A 25312-nucleotide genomic window follows, 5' to 3' on the forward strand; every position below is an offset into this window, starting at 1 on the left:
TTGAAGGTAGGGAGGAAGTTAAGAAAATAAATCATTTTTTCCCTTTTTATCCTTGTTTGTGTGGTTTTTTGTTTGTTTGTTTGGTTGGTTGGTTATTTGTTTTGCCTGGTTTGAAAGGCAGAGAGAAAAACAGACAGAAACTAGACAAAGAGCTTCCATCCTCCAGTTTATTCTCCAAATGCCTCCAACAGTCAGGGCAGAACTGAGCCAAAGCCAGAGCCAGGAACACAATGCAAATCTCCCATGTGGGTGGTAGGAATCCAATTATTTAAGCCATCACTATTTCCTCCCAGGGTCTGCATTTGCAGGAAGCTGGAGTCAGGAGCTGGAGCCAGAAATCAAACCCAGACACCCCAGCGCAGGATGTGGGCATCTTAACCACTAGGCAAAATGCTCACTTCCCTTCCATCCTCTTCAAGTGTGAATTTAAAATGCATTCTATAAATCATAAAATATCACTAATAACAACTTTTTTTTACTCTAACAACCATGTTATTAGCAAACATGGGTTTTCATTTATTTAAATATTTGTGAATAATTACATTTCAGGCCAAAGAAACAGCTAGAATGAGCTTCTTAAGGTGCAAGCAAGGAATCAGTCCATATCTGAACTCAGTACTTGTGGCAATTTCCACACACCGCTTTTCAGCTTGCTGACACAACCAGTAAGTTTCTAACCAGTTTCTTTTTTTTTTTTTTTTTTTTTTTTTTGACAGGCAGAGTGGACAGTGAGAGAGACAGAGAGAAAGGTCTTCCTTTTTCCGTTGGTTCACCCTCCAACGGCCGCTGCGGCTGGCGCACCGCGCTGATCCGAAGCCAGGAGCCAGGTGCTTCTCCTGATCTCTCATGCGAGTGCAGGGCCCAAGCACTTGGGCCATCCTCCACTGCACTCCTGGGCCACAGCAGAGAGCTGGCCTGGAAGAGGAGCAACCACAACAGGATCCAGCACCCCAACAGCGACTAGAACCCAGGGTGCCAGCACCGCAGGCGGAGGATTAGCCTAGTAAGCCACGGCGCCGGCCTCTAACCAGTTTCTAATCATCAGATATGATCAATGAATCTGTGTCACTGAAAATGCATAAGGCTCTTCCAAATGTTAGAAAACCAGTGAGAGGGAAAGTGATTCCTTATGGAAGTGATGTTTCTATTTCCCTGAATCCAGTATTTATACAAAATTCAAAGGATATGAGGTTGGCATTACTTTCAGGAAGGTACAATATAGCAAGGGCAGACAGACTTCCTCCCAGAACACCTTCATTTAGATCTGAAGGTGAAATCAAATTTTCTTCATGACTCAAAAAGATTAGGTAGACAAAAGTTACTTTTACCTCATCAGAGCTAAACAACAGCAGAGGCAGAAGTACCAGGAGCTGATTAAAGGCATTGTCCTGACCACTGATACCACCATGGCTAAGCAAGGGCTGCCTTATGAAACCCAGTCAGGAGACATTGATTTCTCTATTCAACTCTGAGGCACCACTTCGTAAATGACACATTCATTTTCGGGTACAAGAGGTGCTTTAAATGTGGTAACATTATATCATTTCAGCTATAATGATCATAATTACTTATTTCTTTTAATCACAACCCACTTAACCACTTTAGTACAGAGGACTAGTTCAAGGAGTTTAATTTTCATTCAACATCTAATCTTTGTGTTTACCCAAACCCTTCTCTGGCTTTGTTTACTGCCTGCTTGCTGGCCTGCACGTTTGATCTTGCAAGACTAGATCAGACAGGGTCAGATAAAATACTGATTACTAGAATAAACCAGGCTTGGGAAGTAACACTGATTTTTAAAATCCTCTTTTTTCTCCAGGTTTTTTAATATTTTGCAAAATAAGCTCAAATAAGCAAATAAAATTAAGACAACTAGCAATCAAGGGGTTCTTGAGCAATGATTGAGAAAAGAAAGTGACAGGGAAAATTTTGTTCTCTGGCCAAAATATGTGATTTGGTTAGATGCATTCATTCTAGTGGTATTATTTTATGACACAAATAATTTTATGATGCCACCAGTATTTGTGTGAACTTTAAATGCCCTTCAGTTATTGAGACATATTAAATAGTTGAGACTGACCTCAGAAAAGATGAACATTCATTTTGCTTTTGGAATCAGATGAAAAACACATTTTTAGATGTAAAATTATTTTTTAATTTATTAACTGGGATACATTTAGAATATGAGAAGTTCTTCATTAAGACACTTCCTTGTTTTTATTATATCCCTTGCTAACATAGATTGCCATAAAAGCATAATTGGTGGTGGTATTGGAAACCTAATTGCCATTTAGTTTCATAAAAAATGACAGGACAAGTTCATATTTAAAGTTCATACGAAAGAATACTTGGGTTTTTAGAAATAAAAGTGATGAGAAAAATCCCTTGTAATTCCTAAACCTTGAATGCAAGCTTATAATAGCATGAATGTTTCTAGGTATCTGTGGATTATCCTGTGTCCAAGAGAAAAACAGCTAAATACTAAACAATTGTTAATATTGGTCTTCTTTCTTTTTTTTCTTTTTTTGCTCTTAAAATAAAACATACATTTTTTTTTCATACTTGGGAGCTTCTGAGCTCTACATTGTACAAACTAGGTTAGAAGTGACTATAGTATGAGATGAGCAACAAATTAAAACATGTCATCTAGAGGCATGCATTGTAGCACAGTGGGTTAAGTCACAGCTTGGGATGCTGGCCTCCCACACTGCAGCACCAGTTTGAGCCCCAGCTCTCCCAATTCTGATCCAGCTTCCTGCTAATGCACCTGGGAAAGCAGTGCATGATGTACTGGGTCCCAGCCACCCTGTGGAAGACCAGCACCAAGGTCCTGGTTGCAGACTTTGGCCTGTCCCAGTTCTGACTGTTGCAAGCATTTAGGGAATGTACCAGTGTATGGAAGAGATTTCTCTCTGTGTGTCTCCCCCTGTCTCTGTCACTCTTTCAAATAAATGTGTCTTTTTTAAAAATTAAAAATGCTGTCTAAACCAACCTACTACCTTAAACACCCAGTGACCCACTCCAGTGTTTTTCAGTATCAAAAACTCCTAGGAAGTAGGTTCATGGTCGTGGACCTTGAAACCAGAGTATACAAACCCTGTCTCCCCAACTATCATGAAGTAATGTTAACGCTAACTCAAATATGTCTGTGTCAACCATGATTGTCTTTGAAATTAAAGAAAATAGGTAAACAGAGTGTGCTTTGCTGTGATCACTGGGGAAAATAAAGTTAACATGCTAAGTCAAACCAATTTAGGACTTTTTAAAGCATAAGTGTAAATAGTTTAGCTATAATAACAACAAATTCAAAAAATGCACATTAAAATGTTTACTTCAAAATTTAGACAAGTCCATTTGTATACAGTTTTTACATCTGTTTTTAATGATATCGAATTATTGATTGTTCATTTTTCTTATATTTATTTAAGCATTAACTATAGAATTTGCAATTTGATCTTTTTTTTAATGCTTCCAGTAGACTTTTATTTTTGCCAGGTTTTTGTCATATTTACTTTGATCCTTCAGAGTATATAATTATTTTACTGTTTATTTATTTCTATGAAAAGGGAAAAAAATTTTGACCTAGGAGATCTATATGTGGCAATTTGTAACAGAATCACATAGCTTATGTTTAGGAAATCATGGTTTTCATTAAGAAGCAACCATTTAGTTCCCACTGTTTTATTAAAACAGACATTAGCAGATAATATGAAACATATTTAACAATGTAGCCTGCATTTGCAACATCAGTAAGTTAACTTGAGAATTTCTTATACACTTGTACATTAAGCTGGTAACTTGGGGGGTGGGAGGCTGGGAGAGACACGGAACTCTGACTTCTGGGTTCCAGGAAGAGCCCCTAAGGTAGAATTCTGGATTTTCTATAAACTCATTTCCAGATTTGAAAATGATTCCTTTTTTTTTTCCATTTTGAAAATGGATGGACACACAAACATTTTACAAACCAAACAATTACTTTCCCATGAGCAGTGGGTCTGCTTTGGTAAGAACTCTCACAGCAACATGTATTCATAGTAGGAAGCTTCTCTATGATGAAATGTACCCATCTAGGTCCAACACTTCCTTTTTTTTCTGTGGGTTGAAAGTTAATAAAACGCGCTTCTCTGGGTGTTTATTTTCCGTATACCATTATACCTGTCATGAATTCTTTGTTTTTCCTCCCACTGCCTTGGCTGATGAATCAACACCACTTGAACTGCTTTATGGCAGCTTGTGTTTACTTCACACATACCTTAACCTTCCCTTGTCTCCTCCTCCCAGCACACACACACACACACACACACACTGCTCCACAGCAGTGACTGCTTCTCTCTCTTTGAATAGCATGTGTACACAGTGTCTGACAGCCTCTTCAGTTGGGGTCCTTGACCTGCTGAGCGAAATCAAGGTCTCTGGCTGCTTTTATAGCACTTAAAGATTTAACTGTGCATTTACTATCTTGAAAAAAAAATAGAGCTTAAAGAATTGAATCTCTAAGAAAGAAAGAAGAGTGTAAGACATGAGTGTAAACATGCGTGCGCGCGCACACACACACACACACACATGTTCTTCATTGGAAATTCTGAAAACACTACAGAGAAGAGTTTCTAGTCTTTCCAAATCTGGAATTACACTTCAGCCTATTAAAAGAGGACCCTCTCTTCCTTTCTCTTACAGCAGCAAGTAAATGAGATTTAACAAATGACCTTGACACTGAATGATTCTTTGGATTTTTAGCCAAAGAGGATATGTTCAAGTACTTTAACAATCCTGTTTTGGAAGAAAAACTTGGAGGCAACACTTAAAGAAAAACACCCCTTGTGAACCACAGTTATGTCTCATAATAAGGAGTTATTCATCTTATCCTGTTTAAGGATAAATAATACTCTTTTTTAAAAAAAAAAGGATAAATAATATTCTAAAGCAGGTGTCCAAACCAGAATCTAAAGAAGCCTAAGAATTTTAAAATATGTTGACAAGAAATACATCATCATTCTAACTTCTCCAGGGTAGCTCAACATTTTTTACTTTCCTTATGAACTACATATGTAGCATAAAAAGCTCTAATGACTCAGTATTTGGAAACATGTTCCCAAGTGCTACAAGGGTCATTTTCTCAAAAGGTAACCATGTAGACAAGCTCCCAAACACCTGAAAGCCAACAAGCATCATTTCACCACTCTGTCTCCCCTGAGGAAACCTACAGGTGGTACAACAAGGAAATTCATCCTTTACTTTTACCCAGCCACTGTAAATTGCCACTGGGCTTCAGAAAGAGGCAGTGAGAAGTCAGCAATACTATGAAAACCTACATAAAGGTGATGATAATGTCATAACCACGCAAAACATGGTACTTTTATGACTTCCAGTGCTCAAAGGAAATTGAGATTTGGGTATGTCCAATAATTTGCTCAAGCTCATACAAACCAACAAGAGGAAGACAAAGATTTGAACACAGGCTTACCAGACCTGAGAGTCATTCTTTTGACCACCACTCTGTCTCCAAATCAATCTAAGATCAAAACTCCTCTGACCAAGGATTTCCTGATTCTACCACAGTCCTTCTGATTTATTCGCCAGTACTCAGACTGTAAGTGCTTATATAACCTAAAATGACTGCTTTTACATTTTTCATTCTAAAAGATTTGGGCCTGACACGTATCACTTATGAAAAACAGAAACTTAATAAATTGTGCTAAGCCTGCTCCTCCTGACTCTAACACCACCTTAGTTTTAAGGGAGTCAATCTGGGTCTCATGACAGAAATAATAAGAATCTTATCCTTGCTAATATATATATTAGTATATATATATATATATACATATATATTATATATGTATTTAAATTAACATAAATTCCAAACAATCAACAATTTATGGACTGAAGAAACTGCAAACAGGCTTTAAAAACAAAAAAGTAAGTTTACCTTTAATCTTCTTGTACTTTTTATACCATCTCCCAAACTCCTGGCACTTGGTTGCTGACACATTGGCATAGTATGTGCTATTTACAATGGATGAAATCATACTCTGAAAAGAACAAGAAAGAGTTATTCTTTAAAAATATGACTATTCCTTTTTAGGGACAAGAGAGGGCACATTATCACTTAGACCAATCTTTTTTGTCTTTTAAACTTGATTGCTGTATTTACTGTCCCTTAAACTTGGTAACAGCGCTTTTCTCCAAAAAGCCAACTCTGGGGTAATGTCAAAGCTGGAAGCAATGCAATATGCAGATTAAATGCAAAGGGGAAGAACAGTTGTGATTTAGGAACCCGAGCAAAAGGTGAGATCAGATGCTCCAGCACCCGTAATCCAAATAATGCCTCTCAGATGTTTCTGTTCTGCTTCCAACTGCAACAAGCTTACACAGCCAAGAATCTGAGAACATCCGTGCTACACACTGCAGAACAACGTTTAGGGAAATAAGTTAAATTAATATAATTTATAGAAACGTGTGATTAGCACTTGTGTGAAAATTCACCAAATGAAAAAATTAACAGTGCTATTTTAGAGCAGAGGAAACTAAACATAACACTTGTACTGTGTTTCAACCAAAAACGATTCAAAGTTAAAACTTTCTGGTTCTTACATACATGATTCCTCCTCTCCTTCCTCAGCTCAATCTCTTAGCTGATCTGTTCGTAATTGACATTAAAAGGAAAGAAAGGGGGAGCATAATCTGATTTTGTGCTGAAAAACTAAAATTATAATTGCACACCTTGAATCAAATGTCCCACTAAGAGATGTCTGCAGCCAATATGGCATGCCTGGGTCAACATCATGGCAGATGTTAACTTAAACCTGCATTGACTATGATATAGCATGCATATTTTTACAGGGAGATTTTCTTTCTGCAAAATTTGTCTAAAAAACAAGACAAGTGGGCCTACATAACTCAAGAGATCCAAGTGATCTGCATCAGGTTTTATATCTCGCCTTGAAATCTCATCTTTCTCCAAAAGTTATCCCCAGACATGGAGCAGTTCAGAGAAATCTTAGAACTTCTAATGACATTTCTACGAGATAAAAAGGATAACAATAAATCAAGTCACTGGCAAGTTATTTACCAGGAGGTTCAAACGCCAGCAGACAGTCCTACATAGACTCCCGTTTAAAACATCTGACTCCCTCCCTTTTTTTTAATCACTATGCAGCACTGGTGGGTGGGGGTAGGGTAGGGGTTCCTAATTCAATTCCCAGAAATCTCTTTGGCTCTTTCTTCGTAGCAGATGGCTAGCCTTCCCCCAGTTACTGACCTCTACACCACAATTATTTTCTCTATCGGGGGAGAGGTAGGAGAACACTTTTAATTCTGGGATCTGAACACAACATGGAACTCAAAGAGTGGGTATCATCTCAGTGTTTCACAGAATCTAGGAAGTCTTGGCGGCTGCCTAAGGGGATCTATGGAATCCTAATCTCCCTGAGCCTTGCTCTGCATATTATTAACAAGCAAGTAAAGTAGTTTCCTGCTTAGCTCCCTCTCTGGGCTCAGATTTTCTCTTTGCTCCTAGACTGTGAGACTGTTGAGGACAGCGGCTGTGTCTGTTGCATTTTTTTCCCTTCCTCGTGTCTCACATAGTTCTTATGTGGAGTATCTGCGTCACTGAAATTTAACACATGAAAAGGGACAGAGATAAAATTTAAAAATACCTAACTGAAATGTCATAATAAAAATTTTAACATGTAAGTAGACTAATAATAGGTGCACCAGCTACAGTGCTGTATGTGAATAACTGCAAATGTACCTGTCATTGCTCTACCTTATTTGTATTAATATTATACTCTGCAAAGGCATAGAATGCATCAGCCAAGACAAGAGTCAAGTCTTAAAACTGCAATTGCAAAATGGTCTAAAAAGGAGACTACCGTGGAAAGTGTCTACATACTGCCTGCAGCTGTTACTCAATACTTCTGGCCCGTGAAGTGAGACCTCAAACCCAAATTACTCTTACCTTAGATAATTCACATTTCCATTGCTCTCTAGCCACCCCCCACTTTGTCCTTGAGCCACCTGCATACTGATGGACACTGCACAAGGCCAATGTTAACATATGTGACAAGGAAATGAGTATCAGTGCTCTAGTGACTCCAAACACCAGGCCCTACATTCCATACCACTCAATTGAAAAAGATAAGCTGGTGAACTCACCCAGTAAGATTTTTCTTCCCCAAACTACTATAAAAATGTTCCTGCCTCTATTTGATATGGAGTAAAAAATAAACAGATTTAAGGTGTGAACTGAGCAAAGAAATTAGCTGGCAAATAGAGACTATTTCCTACATACTGAGCAGCTTTAATCACCAGAAAGAACTCTTTCAGTTTGGGCACATTTTATTCATATTAATTTCCTGTGGGTCTTTATACATAGTTGATATCTAAAGTAGCTTTAGGGATATGGATTGTTATGGATTTAAAAACAGAGGAGGTGCATCTTAGGGATGTTTCTGGGGAAAGATCATATTTCATCTGACTATTCCAGTTTCAACATGAACATTCATTCTCTAATCCCAAATCAAACCCTAAATCAAAACGATGCTCTCAAAGCCCGAGTCTGAATCAGGCCATACTAGAATACTCTGGACACATAACACAAGGTTTTCTTAATGTTAGTGCCAATTTTTTTTTTTAAATCCAAATTTAAAAAACACACAAAGTAGAAGACACTTAAAACATAGATCCAGCACATGCTGGCTTGTAGTCCAGAGGAAGTTATGTTCTCCAGACGCCCTGGGACACAAAAACTCTGTGTCACCCATTCTAAGGACATATTGTAAAAAATAACCCAATGTCACTAAAATAGAGAAGCCTCTGACAATCAATAACATCTTCAACCTGATAAGATACAGTTGGTACAGAATAGGATGAGTAATGACTAAAATCTTTCCCACCCACTATGCTGCCAAAAAAGATATAATTCCATTTAGAGGTTTTTTAAAAATATGCATAAAATTCTGTAGTTTATGTTAAACTTATATGTTTCTCAATCATTCTAGAGCAACCACACAGTTGGACTTTCAGGATCCTCACAGCTTTTCAGTAGATGAACAAGATCTGAGTCTATCTGGTCAATCAAGAGTGCCATGAACTCTTTAGTATCTATGTTAACATGAAGTCGTATTATAAATAATATAAATTTAAAACATAAAAATCCTTAATGTTAAGTCTTGTGTCAACAAAGAATATATGTGTATTGGTATTTTTGAACACTTGGCAAAGGAACTATGTTTTGCTGAGGCTAATATTAAAGTGACTACATTTACCAGGCACATGTCACTTCACATGGTGGGGGATTATGGAAAGGATGAGCACACATGTGCAACTGGCACCTGCGGAGGCCCCTGTTCGGGAAGACACTACCAAAAACACCACACAAACAAGGACTTGTAACAAGGCTATTTTATGAATAAAATTCTGTGTTAAGATACATAAGAGGGGCTGGCACTGTGGCGTAGTGTGTAGAGCCACCACCTGCAGTGCCGGCATCCCATATGGGTGCCAATTCGAGTCCCAGCTCTGCTACACTTCCAATCCAGCTCTCTGTCATGGCCTGGAAAAGCAGTAGAAGATGGCCCAAGTCCTTGACCCCTGCACCCAAATGGGAGACCCAGAAGAAGCTCCAGGCTCCTGGCTTCGAATCAGCCCAGTTCTGGCTATTGTGGCCGTTTGGAGAGCAAACCTACAGATGGAAGACCTCTCTCTCTCTCTCTCTCTCTCTCTCTGTCTATGTAACTCTGCCTTTCAAATAAATAAGTAAACCTCTAAAAAAAAAAATTAGAATCAGAGAAACCTAAGAAACCCAAAGGCAATTTAAAATTTAAAGGAAAAAGCAAAACAATAAACACAGGGTAAGATGATTTCTACAACATACTTTCAAAGACAGAGATCTGAGAATATCCTTTCCGAGAGAGAGAGAGAGAGAGAGAGAGAGAGAGAGAGAGAGAAATATAAAATAATTGGATATCCTGCACTGCACTGCATTCCCTTTGGTGGATTGATTTGTTTGAACAGCAATGTGATACTAGCAGTAGCTAAACGGCAGATACGTAATACATTTGCTATGAAAGACAACATACTGCAACCAGAGTGGACAGTTATATGTTCTGTTGTGTCCAGTGAGGATCCCCTGTGTGCAGGAGAGAGACAGCATCTCTGGGCCCCCCTTGCCACCTCTATATGAGGGAGACAGCGTCAGACAGTCAATGAATAATAAGTGCATTCTTTGCTCATTTTCAGCTTTTTCCAGTTGCTTTGTGATATGCTAAGTAACATATTAAACATGAGGTTATAATGATACTTCAATTAAATATAGTAAAGGGAAAAAACTGATTTGGAGGAATTACGTTGTCATGAAAAATTCATTTAATGTCATTTGGCAGCATTCTAGTATCCCTTTCCCTCCTCTTTCTGAGCTATAATATGAGAACGGAAAACTTTTGCTATTCTAGTGGAAAGAAATGCTGTCTATAGGTTCTGGAGTACGAGGAGGCCACATCTGAGGGCTCTTCTCCTAAGTCGCCGCTGAACAGCTCGTGTGTCTGATGCCAGCCCCCTCATCCATGACGGGTGATGCTGACACATGGGCCGCAGGGCTGCGGAGGGAGATTCAGGGAGATGATTCATGTGGAAGGACTAGGACCACATGTGGAGTCCACAAGTGTCCTTTCTGTCCCCAGCATGCCATCATTTCTTAGGGTCTCTGCAACTCTCTAGTGGAGAATTATTTTCAAGCTGCCATTTGTGAACTTCCTTCAATGTGAGTTCATGAGGTTGGGCCGCAAACTAAAACAACCTCACATGAAAATAACTAAAACGGACAGTTGGCAACTGGCTAACACAAGACAGGACACATCACTGCTACATGCATGGACCTATGATTAAGTCAGACAGCTGGCTACTGGTTAGCACGATACTGGTCCATGCACTTGGTCAGCCACTTGTCTGCAGATGTGCACATGCTCAATCTGTTTGCTTCCACTGACCCAACTGGTCGCTTGATTTCACTGCCCAACTATTTTGGCATATTGTACACACAAATCAGGCCTATTAATGAGTCCCAAATGGGAAAGGCTGATTTAGAATAACAGACATAAGAACCCTATAGTCGGTTTCTAAAGACAGACTGTGTAAATGCTACACCACTATCCTGAAGTCTCAAGACATCTTGACAGTTTAGTAACTCTGAACAGTCATTTTGTTTCTCAAACATTTGGCAACAAAATCTCAGCAGGAGGCAAGGGATAAAGTTGCTTTAAAAACATTAACTGGGGGCTAGCATGTGGCACTTGTGACACCAGGATCCCACATCAGAGTGCTGCATCAAGTCACAGCTTCTCCACTTCTGATCCAGCTTCCTTCTGATGAGCCTTAGGAAGACAGCAGATGGCTCTGGTCTATCCATGTGGGAGACCCAGATGGAGTTCCTGGATTCTCGCTGCAGCCTGGTCCAGACCTGGCTGTTACAGCCATTTGGAGAGTGAACCATCTGTAGAAGATCTGTGTGTGTGTGAGTGTACGTGTGTGTGTGCGTGTGCTCTGTCTCTCTACCTTTCAAATAAGCAGATAATCTTTAATATATATCAAATAGATATGCTAAGTAAAATAGGCCAGTAAAAATGGGCAAATATTCTAGAATTCCACTCATATGGGGTACCTACTATCTAAAACAGCAAATTCATAAAGACAGAAAATAGAAGTTTCAGGGTTTGCTCTGTGGCAAAGCCAGTTAAGCCACCACCCGCAGGACCAGCATCCGATATGGGCACCAGTTCAATTCCCAGCTGCTCCATTTCCAATCCAGCTCCTTGCTAATATGCCTGGGAAAGCAGCAGAAGATGGCCCAAGTGCTTGGGCCTCTAAACCCATGTGGTAGACCTGAAAGAAGTTTCTGGCTCCTGGCTTCAGTCTGGCCCAGCTCCAGCTTTTTGACCATTTGGGGAGTGAACCAGCAGATGAAAGATCTTTCTGTCTCTCCCTCTCTCTCTGTAACTCTGCCTTTCTGATAAAATAAATAAATTATAAATCTTAAACAATATATATAAGTTTTACTAGGGGTGAAGGGAAGAGAGAAATAGAGAATTATGACTTAATGGTTACACACTTTCAGTTTGGGATGATGAAAATCTACTTACTAATGTCCACATTAAAAGCCTGGGAGCCTGGAGCTTTATGGTCAAAATGGACCTTCTGTCTTTCAATACTTCCTTGGGTAAGAATGAATAAGCCACAGAAAGATGTGATCATAATGTGTTCAAATTAGAATGCTTGGTAAGGGAAGCCTGTGCCTAAGGTACATCAAATTAGGTGGTTTGGGGTGGCTCTGTGACTGAAGAGGCTGGAAGTGGTGACTCACAGGAACTTCAGAGGAAAAGGAAGAAGTTGCCAACATCTGAACATACTTTGAAAGGTGAAATCAAACATAAATACACAGACACGCAAACACAACCTATACTTTCTAAGCATCGGGCCAGACAGGGAATGGCTAAATCATGACTTCCCCCTTTTAAATATATAGGCCCTGGGCTACAATTTTTACCCTTTTGTGGACTTCACCATGCTTGTCTCCTGCCTTCAAGGCTGCTCTTATGAATTACAGACCTCTGGGATGTTCAAGAAAATGTGTACTATCTCCTGAATCATTCCTTTATGCAACTGCCAAGCTCAAGTGGCTCATAACTTATACGGTTTGCCTTGGGTTCCTCCACTGATATCCCAGGGACTCGTGTGGTAGGTTAAGGTTATAATCAGCTCACTAAAAATGGAAGATCACTTTGTCTTATGTACTCTCATGGAGTGAATTTGCTACAAAATCTCTACAAATGTATACAAGGTAAAGATCACCTCTGTCCAACAGACAGGGAAGTGGTTCAGGCAATCATGGAAGCATTCATTTAGCATGGCTGACCCATTCCATGGACCCAGAAAGCAATGACCAGCTCAGATATGGGAAGTCTGGAATGCCTCAATGTTCACAGAACTAGCTGAGTAAGCATTAGCAGAGAATCTGTTTCCCTGAGCCTTGATTTCTTTATAAAATGGAGATACTGATTACTACCTCTGATAACATATGTGAGAAGTGAATGATTATGTAAAAAAAAAAAGTTTTAATACACTCCTCCTACATCAAAGCTCTCAACAAGTGATAAATTCTACTCTACAACTGAAAACACTATAATCTCTCTTTTTTCCACCTCAAATGGAAGGAGACTCTATATGAAAGACGGGGAAGACAGCTGTCTAATCAGGGGTGCTCCTTGTATCAGATGGTCTCAGTGGCATTCTCTGTTCCCCAGAGCCCCCCGTGGAGATACTGACCTGGGAGAGAGGGCATTCTTTGGCTAATGTGCTCTGGTTCATCTCTTTGAGCAGTTCCTTTAAGGCATTGCGCACTGTGGCATGGTTCCACTGCTCTGCAGGCAAGTCTTCCAACTTCGAACAACTGCAAAGCAGGGCGAGAATGAATGACACACAAACTTCAGTAAAAGCCCCCAACTGCAGAGCATGTGGTGTGCTGGTCCCCCCTGGGTCTGGTGCCAGCACTGGGGGAACAGCTGAGGAGCAGTGTCAAAGGTGGCCCTAGATGAGAGAAGCAGAGCCGAACTGTTTCTGCAGGACCAGGAGAGAGCCCAGTGGCGTCTCTCTAAGACAATTGTCACCCTACCCTAAGAAGAGTGAGAATTTTGAATATGAAAAAAAAATGCTACTTTTTAAAGAAAAATATGATTTTTTTTCCCATGTGTTGAAGTAAATGGCCCAGCCATATGACTGCAAACTCCCCCAAATTACTACTGAATTATTGGGAATGCCTAAGGATAAAAGTAAACAAGTGTTCCAGGCCTTCACTTTTCAGAAAGCTCACTTTCCTAACAAGAAAAAAAATAATAGTAAATTAAGAGATAAGATTCTCAAGCATTCCTAGATAAAGATGGGGATATTAGGTCCCTGTAAAGTACAGATTCTCCAAAGGGGGAAATCGGAGCCTTGAACTAGATGACATCATTTCTTTAATGAAGACCAGACAGCACCTGGTAATAAAAGATGGTGAACAAACTCCTGATTCTTTAGTGACACTATTGTTCTGGGTACAATATCTGGAAAAAAGGAAAGGGGGATAGAGGGAGAAAGGAGAAAGAGAAGGAAGGAAGTAGGGAGCCAGGGAAGGACAGGGGTGAGGGAAGCAGGGAGAGAAGGAAGAAGGCAAGGAAGAGGAGTCACTCTCAACATCGCCATCTCTGCAGACCACAGAGTCCATCTCTTCGAGGTGGCTACCAGAAAAGGAAGAGAAAGAATGCCAGGGCATTCTTGGTGAAGCTGCAACAAGAACCAGACTCATCCCTCATAACACAAACTTGAAAACAGAAGAGGTGTTTATTCTTCAAATACTATGCCCTAAGCATTTAACCGTGCCTGGAGGACCCATTGAATGAGGCCGCAGTGGACAGTTCCCCTTTAAAGGCTGCGGATTTTTAATGATTTATCAAGTTGCCCCTAGGTTACCACTTGACTGCATCTGAAAACAAAACATAAAACAGTTGGAATGTGGACTATAAAGATGCCTGGTGAGGTCCCTCCTCCCCTCCCCTTTCCTCCCTTTTTCCATTTCACCCAATGTCTAGCAATTAATGAAGGCAGGATGTGCTGATGTCTGCAGTGCATCTATGATCCACGGAGCAGCTCCGAGAGTAAGGCAAGGCAGATGTTCAGAAACACCCACCTTTGTAATTGGATTTTCAACGTCACCACATGATAGACATCTTGTAGCATGTCGGCCACTGTCGCGTCGGGTGCATCTGTCACATAACTGAGGGGGAGAGGGTTCCACCTCCCCAGCTTGATTATTCCTGCAGGGAAGAAAAACAGAATAAACACATAGCTGCTATTTATTAAACCTTCCCATTGTTTGTCCAGTGTGAAGAAGGTCATTCAATAGTCAACATTCAAGGCTCACTCAGATATTTTACAACCCGGTGCAATAAGCTATTTCTTTCTGGCTGACAATAGAGTTAGTTAACTACACAGGAAGATGGGGATGAAAAGGATGAGGTTTAATCATGGACGATGCGATCTTTTATTTCCCTGTTTCTTAAATTACTTAGAAAACCATACAGACACTTCCTTCCCTCAAAGTCTTGCTTCACATTCTAACTTAAGACTGATGCTAAATATACAGGATTGCTGATTTCATAGACAAAAAAAAGTCTTAAGTAAATACAAGATTTGGTTTTGAATTGTACAAGAGAATTCCTGTGTGTGGGCTCTGCGCGCAGTTACATCCTGACTGTGGTGTGACTCCCAGTGCGAATAGCATTTGGAGCTGATGAAGCAGTGAGAGTTCATTTCCAGATCCACGTTTCTCCAGGCAGAGGGGTTGCTTTCCTGGGCCAAATGCAATAGCACAATGATTGACCACAGATCAGAAATAGCAAAAATGCCTTCAAACTTCCTTTCTTTTTTTAATTCCCTAGCTTTTTTTAGAGTGACAATAGTACCCTTTCCCTGTGGGTTTCCTGCTGCATATGGTAAACATGCATGACAAAGAGAAAAGAGGAAAAATCGTGGTTAAACTTGGGCTACCCAGAGCAGCGATTTCAGATGTTAGGAATACCCTTTTTGCACACAGATTCATGCAGGGGAGCGGGACAGCTTCAGGAACATACAGAGAAAATGCTAACTTACTCAGGGATGGGCCCATCTTACCCGGTGCATAGGGCACACATAACATGGATGAAGAAAAACAGAGGAACCCATTTCACAACGACACAGGGTAACAACAATTTTACTTGTAGGCAATGAAAAATCCAATGATCCCCTGGATGTCAGAAATTGTCACACACACACATTATAAAAACAAAAAAAAAAAAGTTGTTTTACAGATGAAAGAAAAACAGCCTGTTTATTTTTGACAATACAGGTGAGCCCAACTACACTATTCATTAAAAAATATTTTTATCATCAAAGAGAGAGAACACCTGTATACCCAAGTGAACTTTGAAAAGCTTCACAAAATGATGCTTTATTGATGCCCTACTGCCACGCGGCAAAATTCCAACAATAGGAAATGAACTTTCTGGTCAGGGCACGTCCTGTCCAAGATGAAATAAATGAATGCGCAATGCTTGACATAATGCTTGAAAACAGGGAATAAACAGAACAAAAATATTAAAATGATGCACTGTTTCAGTATTAAGATTTAACAATCTGGTGCTGAATATGCTGCAGTATAAATAGTGCCTGGACTCAGATCCAATAAAGTAACACAGCTCTCATTCATAGTACCGTATGTCTCCAGTTCTGGCTTCATAAGTCAGATTTCACTTGCCAAGAAAAGCTGTTTTCTTGTGGGGATAGTTTTCTTAACATTTTCCCTCATGACAATGAAAAGTGCACAGCACACAGCATGGAGCAGTCATGAAATGAACATCCAGGCCCGCTGGACAGCCACCCATGGGAGGGTAGGTCTGCTTCCTTGCTTCTTTCATTCCTTCTGGCAATTGCAAATACCAAAAAGATACTGTGAAATATGTCTAACATATTTCCTTTTCTAAAATCATTATATAATTTTAAATTCCTTTCAAAAATCATTATCACAATCAGCCATAAGCTGAGCACACAATGACCATGTTCTCTGGGCATCGTTCTTCATTATAAGAGAAAAGAGAGGGATAATGGAGTTGGCAAGGGCACACTCTGATAGGCAAGTAGAAGAAACAGATTTCATGGGTCCTAGTGGTTGCTAAGAACTTGAGGGCCTTTGAAGAAACTGAACTCTACACACTTCCAAGCAGATTCTACAGGAGATTCAACCATGCGGTTGTGTTTGTCAGTGGTGCATTCCTTTTGTCATGGAGGAGCATTCCATTAGAAGAATATATCACAATGCAGCCAGACACAACAGACTCTATCTGTATGACTTCATCTCCAGGAAATATAAGAAAAGGCAAGATGGAAATCTAGATGGACAGAAGTCAGACGGCTGGGAAAGGGAACTGGAGAGGGACATAAGCACATTTCCTTATTTTGGATGGGGTTATGTGGGCAAGAAAATGATTAAAATGAATCGAGCACTTAACATACATAAGTTTAATTGTATGTAAGTTATACTTCAATTTTAAAAGTGGAGAGGAAAAAACCTCTATAGGAAATAATAGACAAATCACTCTACTGGAAATAGTAATCTCCATTTAAGTAAATTCTCTCCCCATCTTCATGAGCTGGAAGAAGATTGTTTGGGCTGGAATTAGACACACACAGGTGTTTGCACAATACTTAATACCTCCAAATACTTTCACATACAGAAGCTGCTCCAGGTTGGTTTCTACATTTTGGAAGAGAGCTGTTGGTGTGTGCTATTTGTTCAGGGAACGGGAGGTGGTGAATACTTTATTTCTCTACAACATAATGACCAGCCCACGGGGTCCTAGAAGTCATGGACTAGATCCACTATCCACCAAAGTCTACCGGAGCAAGAACTGCTAGGGGGACTGTGCACAGCCAGGCAGGGCTTGGAGCAACTCATTTTAATAAGCCTGTCTTCCAATCAAGGTGTCTGTCTAAAATACTAATCCTCCCTGAATAGTGCCTTAGAATAGTCCTCCTTCTTGGATAGAAAAGCAACTAAAAGAATAACTTGGAATAGTAGTCAATCGATAATTAAGGATATCAAATTGGGAAGTGGAATACCATCAGAACAGGAATACTCAGAATAGGAATGCAAGTTTCCTAACCAATTTGCCTCTGTTCGCATTCGGACACCACCACCTAACAGTTATGTAAGACTTAATTTCTCAACCCTCTCATCTATAAAATGGAACTATAAAAGCATTAATCTTGTAACAATATTGAACAAATTAAATGTAAAGCCCTTAGGATAGAGCCAGGATATAATTCACTCTCAACAATTGTTCAGGCATTACTTAGACCTTCTTAATGATTCTTAAGTGGAACATGTAGACAATTTACTTCCACAAACACTAACTCAAGGATATTTTGATGACCTCATTACCTTCTGGTCTTTAATTCAGCCATGTGCCTGTAGAAGGACCCCATTTATTTAAGACACAAAGGGAAGACTTCACATCAATCATGTTCCACTGTCTATTTCCACCTCCCTTCATTTCTTCTACTCTTGTTCCTCAGTGGCTCCTTTCCTTGTACCTAAAAAGTGATCTACTTTAATACAAACAAAACACTGCAACAATCTCTCTGTGCCCTCAGTGTTTTCCCTTGGCTCCACCAAACCTATCGTAAGCACACCAGCAACGTCTCCACTGGTTCTTTGCCCATGGATATCTGATTTCAACTTCTCCCATGAGGCTGTGGAAGTTCACAGGGTTACTCTGAGTAGCCAAGTTAGCACCATTAGCAAGAAGCAGAGTCCAGAGTCAGTTCAAAGACCACACTCTCATTCCTGTCAATCCTACAAAGTCACACTGGCTCCAGTGTGAAAAAGACCAGAAGAAAAGACTGGAGTGGCTGGCGTTGTGGCACAGTGAATTAATCTGCTCCCTGCGACAGCAGCATCCTGTATAAAGCACTAGTTCATATACCAGCTGTTCTGCTTCCAATCCAACTACCTGCTAATGTGCCTTGGAAAACAGCAGATATTGGCCCATGCACAAGACCCAGAAGGAGCTCTAGACTCTTGACTTCAGCCTGGATCACCCCAGATGTTGCAGTCATTTGGGGAGTGAACAGAGGGAAGATCTCCCTCCCTCTCTCTCTCTTTTCTACAACTACTTCTACCTCTACCTCTACCTCTACCTCTACCTCTACCTCTACCTCTCTATCACTCTGTCTTACAAATAAATAAGTAAACTTCAGAAGGAAGGGAAGGGAAGGAAAAGGAAAGGGAAAGGAGGGGAGAGGAAAAAAAAGGTAAAAGAAATGAGATACGGGAAAGGAGCTTGGTTCCAAACTTTGTGGGGTTTTTTGTTTTTGTTTTTTAAGGATTTATTTATTCATTTGAGAGTTAATTGCAGAGACAGAGAGAGGTCTTCTATCCCCTGGTTCACTCCCCTAATAGTTGCAATGATGGAGCTGGGCTGATCTGAAGCCAGCAGCCAGGAGCTTCATCCAGGTCTCCCATGCGAGTGCAGGGGCCCAAGAACCTGGGCCATTCTCTGCCGCTTTCCCAGGCCATAGCAGAGAGCTGGATGAGAAGTGGAGCAGCCGGGACTCGAACCAGCACCCATATGGGATGCCAGCACAACAGGCAGAGGCTCAACCTATTACACCACAGCACCAGCTCCAAATTCTTTTTTTTTTTTTTTAAGATTTATTTATTTATTTGAAAGGCAGAGTTACACAAAGACGAAGGCAGAGAAAAAGAGAGAAATCTATCCACTGGTTCACTCCCCAAAGGGCTGCAATTGCCAAAGCTGGGCCAATCCAAAGCCAGGAGCCAGAAGCTTCTGTACCCACATGGGTACAGAGGCCCAAGCACTAGGATCATCCTCCACTGCTTTCCCAGGCCATAGCAGGAAGCTGTATTGGAAGTGGAGCAGTCAGGACTCAAACAAGCACCCATATAGGATGCCGACACCACAGGCAGCGGCTTTACCCACTACACCACAGAGCCGGCCCCAAATTTTGAAAGGCTTTGAATGCCCAAATGAAAAGCACACTGTATGTGTTAGAGATGGTGACCACAGTCTGAAGTCATGGGTAAGCTCATGTCCAGTCTCCTCTGCTTGTCAGTTGTAGACTTTTGGCAAGGTACTTACTGCCCCACATGTTAGTTTCCACATTGGTAAAATGAGGATAATAACACCTCCTGCCCTTTATGTTTACCATGAAGCTTCAAGTATAAATGAAGGTTAGCACTGGGATTGACACACTGTAAGTGCTCAGGAAAAGTTAGGGTTACAAATTTCTGAGTGTACTAACAACATCAAGACAAATCTTTAAGAGATTAACCTGCTCTACAATGCAGCTCGTCTGAACTAGGGATAATTGTTAGGGGAGAAAGAAATAATGAAATAATTCAGATAGGTTTGTCTAACAGCAATCTTTGCCTGCAAGGGGAGATGCAGACCACACCAAAGCTACAGTGCAGTGAAGAACACAAAGAAAAAAGAAATTGTCACCTGCCAATTGGGGATAAAATCTGACTTGCAACACTGAGAAAAATCTCAATAATAGTAGCATAGCTGGATATACAGATGTCACTCCTATTTCCAAAGCTTACAATCTATGAGTAAATTTTGTAATCCCAGTTTTTTTTTTTCATTTTCAATTATCTTTATATACAGAAGATCGATTCAGTATATACTAAGTAAAGATTTCATCAGTTTGCACCCACACAGAAACACAAAAGTGTAAAAATACTGTTTTAGTACTAGTTATAGCAACACTTCACATTGGACAACATATTAAGGACAGATCCCACATGAGATGTAAGTACACAGTGACTCCTGTTGTTGACTTAACAATTTGACACTCCTGTTCATAGCATCAGTAATCTCCCTAGGCTCCAGTCATGAGTTGCCAAGGCTATGGAAGCCTTTAGGGTTCGCTGACTTTGATCTTATTCCGATAGGGTCATAGTCAAAGTGGAAGTTCCCTCCTCCCTTCAGAGAAAGGTACCTCCTTCTTTGATGGCCCTGTTCTTTCCACTGGGATTTCACTCGCTGAGATCTTTCATTTAGGTCTTCTTTTTTTTTTTTCCGGAGTGTCTTGGCTTTCCATGCCTAAAATACTCTCATGGGCTCTTCAGCCAGATCCGAATGCCTTAAGGGCTGATTCTGAGGCCAGAGTGCTGTTTAGGACATCTGCCATTCTATGAGTCTGCTGTGTATCTCGCTTCCCATGTTGGATTGTTCTCTCCCTTTTTGATTCTATCAGTTAGTATTAGCAGACACTAGTCTTGTTTGTGTGATCCCTCTGACTCTTAGACCTATCAGAGTCATCAATTGTGAACTGAAATTGATCACTTGGACTAGTGAGATGGCATTGGTACACACCACCTTGATGGAATTACATTGGAATCCCCTGGCACGTTTCCAACTCCACCATCCGGGGCAAGTCCGATTGAGCATGTCCCAAATTGTACATCTCCTCCCTCTCTTTCTCCCACTCTTATATTTAACAGGGATCACTTTTCAGTTAAAATTTAAACACCTAAGAAGAATTGTGTGTTAATTACAGAGTTCAAACAATAGTACTAGAACAACAACAACAACAAAATACTAAAAAGGATAAAGTATTACATTGTACATCAACAATCAGGACAAGAGCTGATCAGGTCATTGTTTCTTATAGTGTCCATTTCACTTCCACAGGTTTCCCCTTTGGTGCTCAGTTAGTTATCACCGATCAGGGATAACAAATGATATTTGTCTCTTTAAAAAAAAAACAAAAAACTGGTATTAAATTGGAAATTGCATAGAAAATCAATTAATTTTTTAAAAATATATCATGTGGGATCTCTGTCTTTAATGTGCTGTACACTGTTATTTAATGCTATAACTAGTACTACAACAGTGTTTTTTCACTTTGTGTTGCTATGTGGGGGCAAACTGTTGAAATCTTTGCTTGATATGTGCTAAACTGATCTTCTGTATATAAAGAGAATTGAAAATGAATCTTGATGTGAATGGAAGGGGAGAGGGAGCGGGAAAGGGGAGGGTTGTGGGTGGGAGGGAAGTTGGGGGGGGGGAGCCAGTGTAATCCATAAGCTGTACTTTGGAAATTTATATTCATTAAATAAAAGTTAAAAAAAAAGAGAGAAAATAAAAAAAAATTTGTAATCCCAATCTGAAAAATGAGAAAAACTAGTGATTTTTAAATTACATAATATTTTATACACATGCGTGCAGACACACACACACACACAGTCTAGCCAGGCACACAGTGGCAATTCCCATTTCTTCTCTGAACACATATTATACTTTTAGTGTCCAGAGTACTGATTGCTAATATTCACTTCAAAAAAGCTTACATATTGTTCAAATTCTGTTCTAGGAATAATTTCAACCCTGATTAACCCATCTGAAGTAATCCTTTTGCTACATACCTACAAAATAAATTTTCTTGGTTAGTTTAGGTATATTACCAGAAACTCACTTTATCACAATAACCCTTCACGTTACTTTTTAAGTTCACAGAGTAATTTTCGCAAACTTAGTTCTTCCTCAGGTAGACAGCAGGGAGTCAGCACTCAGCGAGCTGAAGAGTGACTCTGCAAGGTCTTCAGTGGGTGACAGCCAGGACCAGAACCTTGGGTGTTTCTGAGTGTGTTTCAGCTACTGGACCTGTATCCTTTATACTCAGCTCTGCTTCTGCTGCCCAGAACCAATACACGGTCAGCCATCCAGAATCACAGGACAGGCAGAGCTTCAGTATTTAACGTGAAACAAAGGAACAAACGAGACCAACGAGCAAACAGGTGACAAGCCAGAAGCTAAAGAGTCAACTACACTTGGGACTTCTCAGGAAAACGCAGTCACCCACACCGTACCGTTTCAGACGTAGACACTGCTTCCCAAATCATCATTAATATTTCCAAGGAATTTATCATCTGAAAATATTTGGAAAATGCCTGGTGCTGAGGACTATTATAGATGCAGTTTCAAGGTCTTTGAGTCACAACTACGGGCCTTTATTTTGGGGTTGAAATTCATACAAACGTTAATATGATTGAATTGAACACAATATAAATAAAGCTGTTTCTTTCCAGACAAATCTGTTTCACTCTAAAATATGGAGTGCCAATCCACTCTTTGCGTAATGAGTTCAGACCAAATAACAAAATGCAATTGTAGGTAAATTTCCCATTAGTGACATAAAATTAGGTTGGGAATGGAAGCAATTTTTGTCTAAAATTAAAGAGATAGAATAATGAGAACCAGTTTTTTATTCTCTCAATACATAATTTTGCTGGAGTCAAAGAGTTGACATTTCACAAAAAGAAATCTCAATAGCTGTTTGTGTTCCTATGTTTTTGGTATTTTTGTCAGCTTGTAATCCACCTCAAAGAAACCCAATATTTTTTTGAATAACTGCATAATTCATATCTTCTGTATTATTTGCCACCAATTATATAAAAATAGGATTGGTGATAATACACATTTTAATTTATCAAGGTTTTAGAAATCACTCCTGAGGATAAAATACAATATAATCAAGAGAACATTAGAAAGGTTTGTATTAAGTACTAATTACTGATTCATTCAAATTGTTGTGTCTCTATTATAAATCAGTAAGATGCAAAGATAGGCCAACACATTGTCCCACTGACGTACAAAATTGAATTAAAAAAACACATTGACGTGCAAAATTGAATAAAGAAGTTTATTGCTGGACACATATCTAAGAGAAAACACCTCTAAAATTAAGCAGGATGATAGCTTTACCCCCCTACCTGAAATCCAAGAAATAATAACTTCACAAAGGCCTGCACCAGATCACCTGTACATGAGAACAATTCCCACAGTTTGCTGTAGCATATAAACAGATACTGATAAAATAAATATACACTATCAGGTAGACCTCAGAATAAAGCCCTCAGATCAGTCTGCGAGGCAGAAACATGTAACCCAGCAAGAGATCGGCAGTGTATTCTTATAACACAGCTCGGTGGCTAATTTTCTTTTATTCCAGGTGCATTTTAACATTAATTTTTAAAGCAACATGAAGACTGAGTCTGGGGGAAAAATGAGACATTAATTTAATATCCAAAGGCTAGGGTTTATATATCTCATAACTCCCTGGAAAAGATCTCGGCAAAAGAGTGTCAATAAAACCCCAGCCCCAGAATCACTAAGCCTTGGGGCTTCTGGGTCTTGGTGTTATTTCCACAATAGACCAACTGCTGATGAAGCCCCTTGTAAAAATAGGGGAACTCACCACCTTGATTGCATCTGTATTTCCTCCTCAGGGTGGCTGTGTTCCTACACCACAGCCTGTAGTGTTCTGTTGTTAGGCTATGCTTTGTTAAAAAAAATTAAAAACGGTCTGTCCTACATAATAAGAACATAGACTTCTTTATCATCAGTCAATTCACAGGAAATCGCTATCAGCAGTACGTAGTAACTTTTCTAACCTGTGGCCTGACTATGGCACATCATCCAGCTGTGGCAGCAACACAGCAGAAAACTCAGTCACAGTTGTGGTGGGAATGGCTTGTCAATGCGGACACAGAGAAAAGGCAAAGCAAAAACGGCTGTTACAGTGCACATCTTTGGATTTTTAGCACACAGCTGAGCAGAACCTCAATACCCCTTCTTGGAACAAACTGAACTCTTCCACACTTTCTGCTCTGATTTCAGAGACAGAGTCTGTATCTCCAGTGGCTTGCATTGGGGTGAGAGTGGGTGGAAAGTGAACTAACACCCTACATTATTCAGGTGCCTTTATAATTCATACAAATTAATGATACCTCACAACACACTTGCCTGGGAGCCTGAAATGCACTTAATCCTGTATTTATAATAATACAAAAGAAAACAGCAGACAAAAATAAATAATTCAACAATCCAGAATAAGAGTTGAGGCTGTATTGCTATATCAATTTATCTGAAAATGAGCAAACACCAACTACACTATTTCCCATCCCCACAGATAGCCCCTCTGCTTGCACCAAATCGGAGATTACTGCCACACATACACAAGGTAGTTTTTGACTCTAAAAGAATACTAACCTACGTTTTTAAAATCATATCTGTTTCAGGGGAAATCACCATCCTGGAGATTATTAGTGTTTAAAAACTGAAATTAATTGTGAAGTACTTTCTGGATAAACTAGAACGATAGACAGATGTCTACCATCCATTTTTTGAAAAATTGTACTTACAAAGCATATACAATACAATTTGGTGGCCTGTAATTCTACACATGACTTTTGCGTTTTACTGCATAAAGATTTTGTCTCATGTAATAGATGCTGCTTCACATTTGGGAAAAGTTATGTTACAACTCTGACTTTTATTAGATTATTTAATATAAGCACTAAGTAACTAGACTAAATTAATAAAGACCCTATTGCCAAAAAAAAAAAAAAATAGAGGGGAGAGAGAGAGAGAGAGAACAAAATTATTCTGCAAATTAAATAAACTTTCTGTAGTTGGTATTTTAGAAACCTTTATTTAATTTTCAAAATTCCAATTCTTCTGAAAAACAGCCAAAATATTGGTCAGGATATGAAAAAAATATGGTTGGTATTTAGCTATTTATTTCATAAGAGTGCCATTTAAAACTATTACTTGGAAGAACAGGACAAATGAGAAAGAAGTGTTGTGAGAAATTATTTGGGATTGGTTCTAAAGTTCCACCACTGGTTAAAAACTATTTCATCTGGTATATATTTTCTTAT

At 39.6% G+C, this 25312-nt stretch overlaps 1 protein-coding gene across 2 annotated transcripts in view; it reads right to left on the reverse strand.

Moving 5' to 3' along the window:
* Window positions 1–25312, reverse strand: part of SATB2 (SATB homeobox 2) — a 194674-nt gene that overhangs the window by 101328 nt on the left and 68034 nt on the right. For both annotated transcript variants that reach the window (XR_009865797.1, XM_062189594.1), the window contains 3 exons: window positions 14717–14843; window positions 13318–13441; window positions 5927–6029 (listed from right to left, as the gene is read on the reverse strand). Coding sequence is in view for 1 of the 2 variants with exons in the window: in XM_062189594.1 (XP_062045578.1) it covers window positions 5927–6029; window positions 13318–13441; window positions 14717–14843 (354 nt within the window). In the remaining variant the exon portion in view is untranslated. The remainder of the gene's footprint in view (window positions 1–5926; window positions 6030–13317; window positions 13442–14716; window positions 14844–25312) is intronic.

This window comes from Lepus europaeus, chromosome 1 (genome assembly GCF_033115175.1).
Source record: "Lepus europaeus isolate LE1 chromosome 1, mLepTim1.pri, whole genome shotgun sequence".
Lineage (NCBI taxonomy): Eukaryota > Metazoa > Chordata > Mammalia > Lagomorpha > Leporidae > Lepus > Lepus europaeus.